The 12740-nt window shown below is 38.4% G+C and overlaps 1 protein-coding gene across 1 annotated transcript in view; it reads right to left on the bottom strand.

Moving 5' to 3' along the window:
• TRHDE (thyrotropin releasing hormone degrading enzyme) overlaps positions 1–12740 on the bottom strand; it is a 215534-nt gene that overhangs the window by 124776 nt on the left and 78018 nt on the right. Inside the window, exons 4-5 of the mRNA XM_088522982.1 lie at positions 8073–8227; positions 2369–2482 (exon numbers count right to left, since the gene is read on the bottom strand). Of these exons, the coding sequence (XP_088379108.1) occupies positions 2369–2482; positions 8073–8227 (269 nt within the window). The remainder of the gene's footprint in view (positions 1–2368; positions 2483–8072; positions 8228–12740) is intronic.

Below are 12740 nucleotides of genomic sequence, written 5' to 3'. Positions count from 1 at the left end.
CTTTCAAAGACGATGGAGAGCGGCTTAGCTATGACCTCTGCCAGCTCACACAGCACTCTGGGGTGCATCCCATCAGGGCCCATGGATTTGTGGGTATCGAGGTTCCTTAGGTGCTCTCTGACCCCCTCTTCCTCTACCCAGGGCAAGTCCTCCTCTCTCCAGGCGTACTGTCTTGTCCCTAGGGCCTAGGACTCTAAAGGGCTGGCCTTGGTAAACACCGAAGCAAAGAAGGCATTCAGCAACTCTGCTTTTTCTGTGTTATTCATAACCAGGGAATCCACCCTGTTCACCTGCGGGTCCACGTTTTCCCTGATCTTCTTTTGCTGTTGATATATTTGAAGAGGTTTTTCTTGTTATTTTTAACATCCCTTGCCAGATTGCGTTTCAAACGCACCTTAGCTTTCCTTGTCGCATCTTTGCATTCCCTGACCACGTTTCTGTATTTCTCCCAGGGGACCTGTCCTTTTTTCCACATTCTGTATACCGTCGCCTTCTGCTTGAGCATTGCCACAAGCTCCTTGCTCATCCACGCAGGTCTCCTGCCCCCTCTGCCTGACTTCTTACACACAGGGATGCACTGTTGCTGGGCATGGAGGAAGTGCCGCTTGAAAACTAACCAGCTCTCTTGGGCCCCCCTTCCTTCTAGAGCTCTAGCCCATGGGATTCTTCCAAGGAGGTCTCTGAAGAGGCTAAAGTTGGCCCTCCTGAAGTCCATGGTTGCAAGGCTACTTACAGCCCTGCCACCTCCTCGTTGAATCCTGAACTCCACCAACTCATGGCCACTGCAGCCAAGGCTACCCCCACCTTCACATCTCCTACAAGTCCCCCTCTATTTGTTAGCAGGGGGTCCAGTAGCCTACCTCTCCTCATTGGCTCCTCCACAACCTGCGTCAAAAAGTTATCAGTAACGCACTGCAGGAACCTCCAGGACTGCTTGTGCCTGGCTGTGTTGTCCTTCCAGTTGATGTCAGGGTGGTTGAAGTCCCCCATGAGAACCAGGGCCTGTGACCATGAGGCAATATCCAGCTGCCTATAGAAGGCCTCATCGACGTCCTCATCCTGGTCAGGTGGCCTGTAGCAGACACCCACCACAGTGTCTCCCACAGTAGCCTGCCCTTTAACCCTTACCCACAAGCTCTCAACTCGCTCATCCTCCACTCCCAGGTTGGGCTCAATGCATTCCAGTTGCTCTCTCACATAAAGAGCAACTCCACCACCTTGCCTTCCCAGCCTGTCCTTCCTAAAAAGCACATAGCCTTCCATGGCAGCGCTCCAGTCGTGCGAGCTATCCCACCACGTCTCTGTGATTCCAAGGAGATCATGACGCCGGGACCGCACACAGATCTCCAGTTCGTCCTGCTTATTCCCCATGCTTCGCACATTGGTGTGCAGGCATTTCAGGGAAGTAACAGAGCCTGCAGGTTCCCCAGGAGGGGTGAAAGAGGACCCTCTATAATCATATCCTATCCTCACTTCCCCACTACCACACTCCCTCTGGAAGCCATCTGACTTTAGCTGTATGGTACTGATCGCCCTGTCTGTGTGACACTCTGCTTCCCCCTTCTAGTTTATCTAGTTTAAAGCCCCCCTAACCAGGTTGGCCAGCCTTTTGGTAAAGAGACGTGTGCCCCTCTTGCTGAGGTAGTTCCCATCATTCCCCACTAGCTGGTGGTCATAAAACAGAGTCCCATGGTCACAGAGGCCAAAACCCTGTTGCCAAGCCAATGGCGCAGCCAGTTGTTAATCTGCCATATCCGCCTTCTCCTCCTTGAATCCATTCCCCTCGTTGGTAGGATAGAGGAGAATGCTACCTGGGCTCCCATACCTTTGACAGCCATCCCTAGGGCTCTGAAATCTCACTTGATTTCCCTCAGTTCCCCCATGGCATCATTAGTGCCTACGTGAAACAGTACCAGGGGGTAATAGTCAGACTCCTGGACAAGCCTTGGGAGCCTTTCTGTAACATCCTTAATATTCAGTTTTATGGTATATTTTACTCACATACTTCTTTCCTAATTATGTTGTGTTTGTGGATTAAATTCAAAAATCTGGCCATTTTCAAAAATGATCCATGTTAAATCACAATTGCTTTAATCCAAAATGTTTTTGAGCAGAGAGGCATTAGTAATCTTAACACTAGGTTATGACAGACATGACCTTATTTCTTCTGTAATAAATCGCAGATTACACTTTTGGAATGCTGTCAAATTATTTCACACCTAGTGATTTTGCTTTACCTGACATCTGATACGTGCATGCATCATTTGGTATTTTCCAGCAGTCCCTGTCTGTGACAGAAGCAGTAGTATAGAACACACAAGTGACCTTTTTGAGGAGTTTCCAAATTAACAAAAGAACATAAACTTACCATGTTCCATCCTGGGTAGAGGTAGTCTGTCCCAACAAATTCAAAATAGTGAGCAAAACCTTCTTTTAGCCACACATCCTCCCACCAAACTGGAGTTACAAGGTCACCAAACCACTGCAAAGAAGGTTCAGATAAACGACATTTAGGAAAAAATGCTCACATCTCATTTAAATGGAACATATTATTCATAAGTTTTAAGAATAACTATATTTTATACCATCCACTTGAAATTCAGGTAGATGTTCGTCTAGATTTATGGGACTAACAGAGGAAATAAAGAAAAACAGGCTTCTAACTCAGGAAATCTGAGTTACCACTTGGAAATACCACTGTGCAAAATGGGAGTACTGGTAAAACTGGGAACACAGCCTCCATATCTCAGACCTAAATTTTAGTTTTTCTTCTACAAGGTCCGCCCCAGAAGATTTACAGTACTCCCAACAGTCCATTCATTGCATTTTTTTTCCTAAAAAAAGTTGTTTTATGCTGTCATGCCATTTCTCCAGAGGCAGGATTCAGCTGCCTCAAAGGAGATTGTTGGTGCCACATAGATTGTTCCACGGCATCTGAGAAATCCACACAGGCCTGAGGAATTTAACACAGCACATACAGGAATCTGCAGACTTCTAGAACAGCAATTTGAGGTATGGGGTACTTAAAATGCCAATAGCCACCTATGTTTATGCATAAGGATCCTAGCTGACTGCCAGTCCCATTCCCCCTTGTACTTTTTGTCAGGAGATTGTCCCATTCCCCCTTGTACTTTGTGAGATGGGATTGTCACTCAAAAGGGAATAAAGGACAAAAATACACAGGAAATCAGGCGTCGTCAACTCCACTGCTCATGGACCACTCTTTAAACTATTGGAATGGTCTTGGGCAATCTGGATTATTTTAACAGAAGTGGCAATAAATGCACATACAATATTTTGAAACAATATTTCATAGGCGGTAACACATTTTTTTTCCCCTGAACAAATACCAAAATTCTATTTCAGTAAAATCCTCTGCCAGTTCTTTTTTTTTTTTTTTTCTTAAAATGACTGCAAAAGAGATTAATTTATCATCAAGTGAGAAAATGTTGAGCTTTCATGGAGTAGTAAGCTATAAAAATAAACAGAATAAGAGCAGCAAGTATTGCAGAAGGGGAGACTCATGTAGGAGTACAGAAGATGCTGCTGTTGCTGTAAACACAGAGGGAGCGAATGAAAGCGAGTCGGCCAGTAAACAGGTTGCAATTTTGCTTTCATGACTGCTTATTTGAAAGCTTTGTTTTCCTCCATGCATATCCTTCTGGAGCGAGTTGAGTGCCAAAGAAAGATTAATGTCATGACTAAAGATCCTGAGTGAGGTGAACACAGGAGGTCCAAAGACCACAGCAGAGAAACTCTGATTATCAGGCTGTTACACAATGTGCGGTATATAGGATTTGAGCGGGGAAAAAAAAGAAGCCAAATGTTATAAGGTGACTATGAATTTAAGAATTTCTAGAGAAAAGACAGGGCTAACAAAAGCTACGTTCACTATGTTTTTATACTGAGTGAAACTGAATTTGATGGACATTCAGTAATCATTATGTACTTGAATGCCATCAGTAAATTCAACAGGATCAACAGAGAGAGATGCTATTCTAAAAAACATTTACCTGAAAAGACTGGTAAAAATTAAAAATGAATTTATATACATTATGCACTTTTGTGAACTTGAAAACAGTAGTATGCTATGAGAGGTGTAAACATATATACTAGAATAAGTTAAATGGTCGGTAATGACAAAAAGATTAAGCAGAACATCACCGAGTTTATTTCTTAAATCACGAGAAGACTGCTGAACAAATATGAAACCAGTAAGATCCGTTAGGCTCTCACTACTCAGAGAGAGGTTTAAAAAATAAAAGATAACGTTCATAATAAATCCTTTTGCAAATCAAAGCCATTAACAAAATTATCTATTAAAATAAAACAGTGATTTATGTTAGATAAAAATACACTTAGGCAAGTGTATTTTAGGCAATATATACTTAGGCAAGAACATAGCTGTGACTTCTTAGCAGAAAAGCAAAAATATTTATTTTAAGGCTTTCAGAATTTATGAAGTCTCCAGGCAGCATTTCCTCTGCCGTAGTACTACCCTTGGGAATTTTCCATGTTTAGTTAGGAATGATAAAAGTACTCATTTAATTATTCAACTAAAGGAAGAAATATTTGCACAGGTATTAAAACAGCCAATACAAAAATGCTGGGAATTGACTAACTATTCTTGAATACTGACAACTGTCAGAGATAGAGCAGTCACAGAAGTTAAAATTATTGAGGCCAAGTTTCCAAACAGAAAGGTGCTGTTACCTTCCTAGGTGATAAATATATGAAATGACAACACTAGGTATAACTCTTTGTTTGTTTGACTGTCTATTTTAATATGGACATTATTTGGACTGAGTGAAGATCGTTCGATCTTTTCATTTCAAGTAAAAGAGGAATATGTGTGATTACATAAATTGCTTGTTCCCATAGATATTATGATCACCCTAATAGTGAGAAAGCACTTATTTTCGTATTAGGCACACTGAAAGGATACTCTTCTCTATATATCCTCCTTACAGATTATAAAAAAAAATGGTTTAGGAATTTTGAAGTTTTCCCTCTGCATTCATACCCATTTAATTCACTCTGTCATACTGAGTCTTGTACTCAGGTTGTTCATCTATCACAATAAATCATGGTGCTTACATCCAAATTACTTTTTATTCAAATGTTGTGGAAGGGGCTGATCTGTGATATTCAAATATAATGGGTTACTACTTTAATATAATTACTTTAATAAATTATGGTAATTATTGATAGTATTATTAAGTTATCAACTTAAGCTGCTACTTATATATGCACTGACTAATATTTCATTCGTGCTTTGGGGCTTCTATATTAGTATTGAAGGGGAAGTTTTTATGCTGAAACATTCCTTACTCCTCCACTTATTAGTTTTTTAATTAAATACACAAAATATTCTAAAAAATCTTCTAGTTGAAATACCAGTCATTGACAATCTGCAAGACGACAAAACCAAACCTAGACAGGTAAATTTAATATGCCATTCCTAAAACACATCTAAAGTAACAATTGGGTCAAGCATTACAAAATGTGGAAAATCAGACTTAAAAAATCTGTCTTTATTATTTGACAACTAGAGAATGTCCTTCTGCAATGATGTCTCTCATTCATATCTGTGCCTTAACACTGCATACCACTACCACAAGCGCTAAAGCACTCATACTTGTGAACTCAGATTTTAAACAGTGACTGCTTAGGGATAACCATCTCCATTCTTCACATTTTTATGTTGTTGGATACACCATTAGCAAAGTGTTTGCTACATTAGCCTAAGTTATCTACTTAGGCTACATTAGCCTAAAAACATCTACTACTGTAGTAAGATTTGTTCAGTAAACCTCAAAGTTATGGGATTAAAATCAAAGGGAGAACTCTGATGAAACAAGGCAAGGGATTGGAAAGGTACAGTTTAAAAAAAAACACATTTTATGGGAATGCCATTTCCACTTACCTGAAATTTTATAAAATTAATAAATGAATATCTAAACGCTAGAGATGGGGATTCTACTTTTGGCTCTGCAGAAGTGATTTTGGTTAATCTCTGTCATTTTAAGTGCAAATGAGTGAAGGGAAGGAATATTCATGTGAAAGCAAAGGTTGGCAGATGAGGTTCTGCACAGCAAAAGAGGATGAAAAATGCAAGAAGAATTAACAACTAAATAGCAGGGGCAAGAGTACCTGGACTCACAGGCCTCAGTTCAATACACCTGCAGCTAACCTTATAGTTTCTAGCTACTGTTATATGCCATTCAGAACTGTAGATGATCAGTTCATATTCTCCGTGACTAAATCCTACATCTGAAAAGTATAAATAATTACTTCTTCCACCTGATTTTTTTCTGTCTTGTCTATTTACACCAAAAAAAGTAGCCAAGCAAGGCACTGATCTGCATGGAACTAAAATAGAAACAGCAGCAACATGAAAGGAGTAAAATATTCAAGCAGACAGCATCACAAATAATACCAATATGGTCACCAAGTAAGCTTTCTCGTTTGTACAAAAGCCACTCAAAAGTACTCCATGAGCACACAAGGATCCTAAAATAACTTCATATATAGTTTTCACCCCCTTCAAGATCCTCTTTCATTCCCAAAGCAATGTTAAAAGGCCTCTGTTTCAATGACAATCAAGCAAACAAACTGTGCAAGTTATTGATGTGGTAATTGCCCACATCTGAAGTATAAATTGCTTTGGAAGGAGAAGAAATTATTAAAACTGTTCAAAGAACAACTGGAAGTAATGGAATGACTTCAGAAAAAAATAAATAAATAAATGAAGAGGGACTTAAGTTGAACACAAGGGAAAAAAGTTACTGACCATGGTATTTCATCAGCTATAGAAAAGGTTCTAGGGGAAGCACTGGAAACCCTGTAATTAGGAACACTGAACACAGCATGAGAAAAATGCACTAATGCAATGCAATTGAGAAATGAGAAAAATGCAATGGAAGAATCTAACACTTCAGGAATCCGGACTTCAGGAGCAGGGATTTGATGACCTTAAGTAGGTTTTCCATATCTGATTCCTAAGGCACTGTGATTTTTCCAGCGGAACAGTATGCTACTCTACTGTACAATAAAGAGCACATAATAAAATAGGATTATCGTACTGAGAACAAACCAGCAATAATTTTCAACAAAAAAGGCCTACTTTCATTGAGGACTTAATATTCATCTATAGATTTAAATATGAAACATGAATCTGAACTAAATACTATTTTTTCCAGATTCAGCTATCCATTTATCATTACAAAGGCTGCCCTTTATATGATACTTTTTATTTGCAGGAAGTGTTAAGAATTTGCATTGCTTCTTAAAGAACCCTATGTAAAGTCACAGATGTAATCCACGCCAATTACACAGCAGGATTTCATTCATTTTAACCTGAAGGCTATGATTATGCCTGCTACCAGCAGAGGGAAAAAAAAAAAAAAAAAAAAGAAAGAGGGGTTCCTGCCCCTGTAGCACATTTCTTCAATAACATTTGCATTCGCATTCAATTCAGTATTACTAAACATTCGTGATGTGTTTAGTTTGAGATAAGACAGAAGATGTGAAATAAACTGATTAGGGGTTTAGTATAAAGATTTTTTTGATAGAAAAGTTTCTGTACACTCAATTATCCATCACTAGCGAACAGCAGGCAAATATCATGTCTTAAAAAAAAAAAAAAAAAAAAAAAAAAAAAGGAAGTATGCATGTATGTGATGGAAGATGAACAGGACTATCAAATTGATTTTAGCCAAAGAAAATTTTAACACAAATATGAAGCTCATCATTCATCAGCTTGTAGTTCTGCAATAAATCATTTTCTACAGTTATCAGTGTGGTTACTCTACACACACAGAATATATTCATATATATGCATACAGAAGTCTGGCAAGTGTTCATCACTGCTGATTTTCCTTCAGTCTCATTTTGATTTTTCCCTTTTTTTTTCATTGTAATGATATGTCTTACAGGATTCCCAATTAATTTGACTACAGTTAGAATGAAAGTTGCAACTGCCTTTGTGAAAATGCAAACATTCATTTTCAGTTTGATAAGGAATGCTTGATTTCTGAGATGGATACTAAATATCTGAACACCTTTAATACCTGATGACATAGCTCATGCACGATGACCATGGTGACATCCAGCAGGTATGATATAGAAGAAATGCTTGGATCTAGCAGTATCCTTTGCTCCACAAAAACACTCAGTCCCCAGTTCTCCATAGCAGCATACGGATGCTTAGGCACAGCTAACAGATCTAGAAACAGAACAAAATATATGTTAACTGCTTGTGGTAACTACTGTGCTGAAGAGCTACTTGTAAGTAAAAGTCATAAGCCATCATTAAAGGTATTTGAAATACTAAAAATGTTTAAAAACTGTAAATTTCAGCTCTCTAGCTGAAATTACTAGAATAAATAGTATATAGAATAAATGCTAGCTGAAATTACTATAATACCTAGAAATCATCAATAAAATAGCCATTTATGTTCTTACATCTCCGTTTGTTCACATGTATTTCATGACTACCACCCTGCTGCTGTAAAACTGTGCATTTACTCTAACTGAAGAAGTTTTCTATATAGAACGCAGGTTGTTTTAAAATACCTTGTTGTTCAGTTATTTCTGGGTTTGATACTATTTCTCACGTTTAATTTACCTTAATCAATGCAGTAACACAAGACTTTTGTCAAAAGTATTTTTTTTATCTGTGCATTGAAGGGACCCCTCCGTGTAAGTGTCCTTACAAACTATATATAAGGATTAACACTAAGGGAAACATAGAAACACGGTGCTTCAAAATGACTAAAAAGTTGTCAAGTTGCTCAGATTTTGGAAACACTATTTTTTACAAAAGAAGGTATCTTTCAGTGTGCAATATTACTAGCATGAATCTGCTGAGGACAAGACTGCCGGAGCCACCTCTTGGCTCTACAGGCTGGAACAACGGTGTCGGATTCAGCTTCAGGAATGTTACTCCAGTTTGCAGTAGCTAACAATGCTAGAAAAAAAGCAAGGAAGGTCTCTCAGCATATAAAAAAGAGCAGTTGGGAATTCCTCTCAGTGGCATGAGGTTCAACAAGATGATTCAACAACATATCAGCATGGCGCTCCAGTTTAATATTAGCCTGGCCTCTTAATTTATGAGCCAAACTGTCATACTCCATTCTTTGCTAAATAATTTCTGGTTCCAAAGCTAACACATTTGCAATTAACACTGGCATGTCTAGCTGGTGCTTCACTGTGTGAGATAAACAGGCTCTAGGTTGACTACTTAATCTGAGAAAGAAAAAATCTTATCTATTTATATATAGGAATTCTATTAGAGCACAGACATTTCTTAGTTCATCTGCTTTAGCTTGTTGATACATGTAGTGGAGCTGGGTTAGAGAACAACCAACAGCAGGAGATTCACAGGGATTCACAGGAAGTTACCACCAAAATATTAGGAATGGAGAACCTGGATATATGTCAGCTGTCCCAAGAAACGCCTGCTCCAAGAAGCAAAACCATTATAAAATTCAAGTAAGAGCACAAAGAGAGCCTAGTAACCATTTGCAAATACAAGCTAACTGAAAGCATCCAAATGGCAAAGACATTTTACAAAAGGTACCAAATAATTATTTTTATAATGCCAGACAATGGAAAAATAAACTAATTAAATAAAAAATCAAAACAGAATAAGTAAAAATCAAAACCATGCAGTTCAATAGTAGGCATGCCAGTAAATTCAAAGTTAGATGCTTCACTTTTATTCTTTAGTCGGGGCTTGAAACCGGAGTAACTGCAGTTTGTTATAACTGACAGGCAAAATAATAAAAAAAAAAACTGCAGTTGTATAAAGAAGGAATAAGAATTTTTTTAAAAGGGGGGAAGCAGTGGGAGGGAGACAACAAAGACAATGGGGTAAAATCTCTGAAATTAATAGCAAGTCTTCATTAACTTGAATCTGGGATTTCTCACTATCAACTCTACAGAGAAAGCTATAACTTCTCGTATAGCAATTAAGCTTTCCTCCAAAAGAATCTTCAAAAGAATAGAGAGACTGATTCTATCCTTAATTTACACTGATTAAGTTTTCAGCCATTCCCCTCAAATAAGCAGAGCAACACTGGAATAAAAATAACATTTTAAAAAAAAATCCATACTTTTAACTGAACTCTTTATTATTAATTCCTCTCCTTCAGGTTTATTTGCAGCTTTTGGTCTCTCTCATCCATCATAATGGCTACCTTTTGTTAGTGTCAGTCAGTAACAAATTGGAATAACCTGGGGGAACCAGCAAAATGGAGTGAAGTCCCTCAACAGTGAGGAAGGGAGTTTCTCCTCCCCAAGCAGCTGAACACCTTTATAGGCTAATTACAGGCTGCCTCTCACTATTTACTTCATTGATATTGGTCTGCTGACTTGGATGGATACTCTATACACCTCACATACCAATAAAAACTTCCAATCTGATGGAAAGCTCAATGCATTGGAAGCAGATAACAGCAGAGAAATCTTCTTCAACACAGCCCCTTTGCTCTGCAAGCCTTGCAGCTGCTCTCATGCATAGGCTAATGCTTAAAGTGCTTTTCTGTACTGACAAACAGAAAGCAATAGATAACCCTGTTGGTTTCCAGAATGTTAATCCCTATAGGAGCCATGAACACACCAACAAAGTGCTGAATGAGTCGAGAAGCACGCTACGTACCAGCTCTCAGCTTCTCCTAACTGGGGGTCAGGGGCACTGTGCATTGCTTTACCTCAGGGACTGGCGGGGGGAACTTTGCCTGAATGTATGAATTATTGCAAAATGAGAAATCTTTTTCTCCTCCTGTGTCACCAGTCACAGGGCGTGGGAATTGTTTTTCCTCCCCAAATTTCCAATACCTTGAAACAAAATTCCAAACACGTCCAGTTGCTTGTAGTGAAAGGCACATGAATCTGTATCTTTATCTACGGTGCCGTAAATGTTTGATTTCCAAGGCACAATGTTTCAGATTCCAGGCTCAATGGAATGATTTGCACTTCCCTCTTCCTTTCACACCTCTAGAGCATTGAGGAAGGAATCTGTGCTCCTGGAGCTGACATCCATTAAGGTCAGAGAGTGTATTTTAAGATGCAAGGTACAAAAGGAGGGGCAATGATGCATGTTTTCATAGAAATATCATTCATACATTGCACCGCTCCAAAGCATTCGGCACTAACCGCACCAATGTGAAAGGCTGAATATATAATAGCTGGTGTGCATGCTGCATCCAGTTACTCTGCACACTATTTAATTAAATTCTTTGTAAAGCACTTGCGAATGTTTGATTATGTGGATATTGCTGAGGAAATAGAAGTGCTTGTTATTACTTGCAGAGAATAATATCCTCATACATCATAAAACTGTTACTTGAGATTTCCTGATACAGCAGTGCAGAGTCCTATATACTGCTGGAATAATAGAGGGCTTCCACCTCTTGGCCTTCACACAGACTAAATTCATGACTGAGAAGTAAAAACTATACAGCTAAAATAAAATCACCAGAAAAGCTGCAAAGGCAAAAAGGCGCTGGAACTTCACGCTATCATTCTACACTGGAAAATGATGAAAGTAGAATTATGCAAATAGGAGGACAGCATTTGGACTTTGCTGAAATCGACTCCTATATGAATCTCATGAAGAACATTTCAAGTTACAGACACTGTACTCTGCTCAAACAGCCTCCCTTATTTCCAAACATTTAATTAAGGCACCATAATTATGTGAGCTCACATCAAAATATAATTGCCCGACATTATTAGCAATTATTATCACACTGCAAAATAAAAATCATCAATTTAACACCTAAATTGGCTGTAGAAAGAATCTACATTCAACGGGTTTTTTTAAACATTCTCTGTGAACTTAATATCTGTTTAATTAGAAAAAAATGATACTCTTTTTTCACTTTCCGCACTCAAGTATACTATTTTCTAGATATCCTTAAAAAATACTAAGTTTTCCAATCTACATTCCTGGGAACATTGCTCTTGCTTAAAACAAGGGAAGGATTAGGACTGAGTAGGATTAAATGCAAAGCAAGATCCAACCCCCTCATCTAGAGTACCCTGAATTTGGGGCTCCTTTCCCCTCCTCTCCCTCTTTACAAGCAGTGAAAGAACCTTTTCAGCCACTATCACTCCACCGTGTTTCACCACCTCCACTTTAACAGTATCCAGTGAGGATACTGGTATAACAGACACATCCATACTGTACACATGAATATGACTGAGTGTATAAAGAGAAGCAGAATTCCCACACATACACACATTTACTAGGACATATAATGCGATCTTGTTTAGCTGCTCATTAATATGTGACCAGGGGATAGATCCTGCAGAATATACTTAATTTCTAATACCCCAAAAGAGGAGGCCAAAAAGCACTCACTGGAAAAATAAAGAAATAGCAACTAAATGTGTGAAAACTTTGTGCAGATTTTCTCTGATGCATCCAGTCGCTCAAATAAATCTGGGAACACTGAAACAAATAGCAACTTGTGAAGGACAAACGAGATAAAATGAGAAACAAGAATTTTCTTTCAATCATCTTTACACATATATTTTCCTTAATAAAATCAGTAGGTACTCAGGGAGAAATTGTTCACTCTGTGAGCATTTCATACATTCTGTGAATGCTCTAAATCACACAGTTGTTTTTAATATTAATCACATGTCTTTATTCTGCAGGTTGTTCCTTTATAATCTATATTTTTATTACAAAAATGACATCACAAGAATACCTTCAATGTATTTACATG

This window comes from Tinamus guttatus, unplaced genomic scaffold (genome assembly GCF_059628265.1).
Source record: "Tinamus guttatus ecotype Peru unplaced genomic scaffold, ASM5962826v1 Tinamus_guttatus_pri_ptg000171l, whole genome shotgun sequence".
In the NCBI taxonomy this organism is placed as follows: domain Eukaryota; kingdom Metazoa; phylum Chordata; class Aves; order Tinamiformes; family Tinamidae; genus Tinamus; species Tinamus guttatus.
The sequence above is the reverse complement of the archived record's forward strand: the minus strand, read 5'-3'. Positions and strand labels throughout refer to the sequence as shown.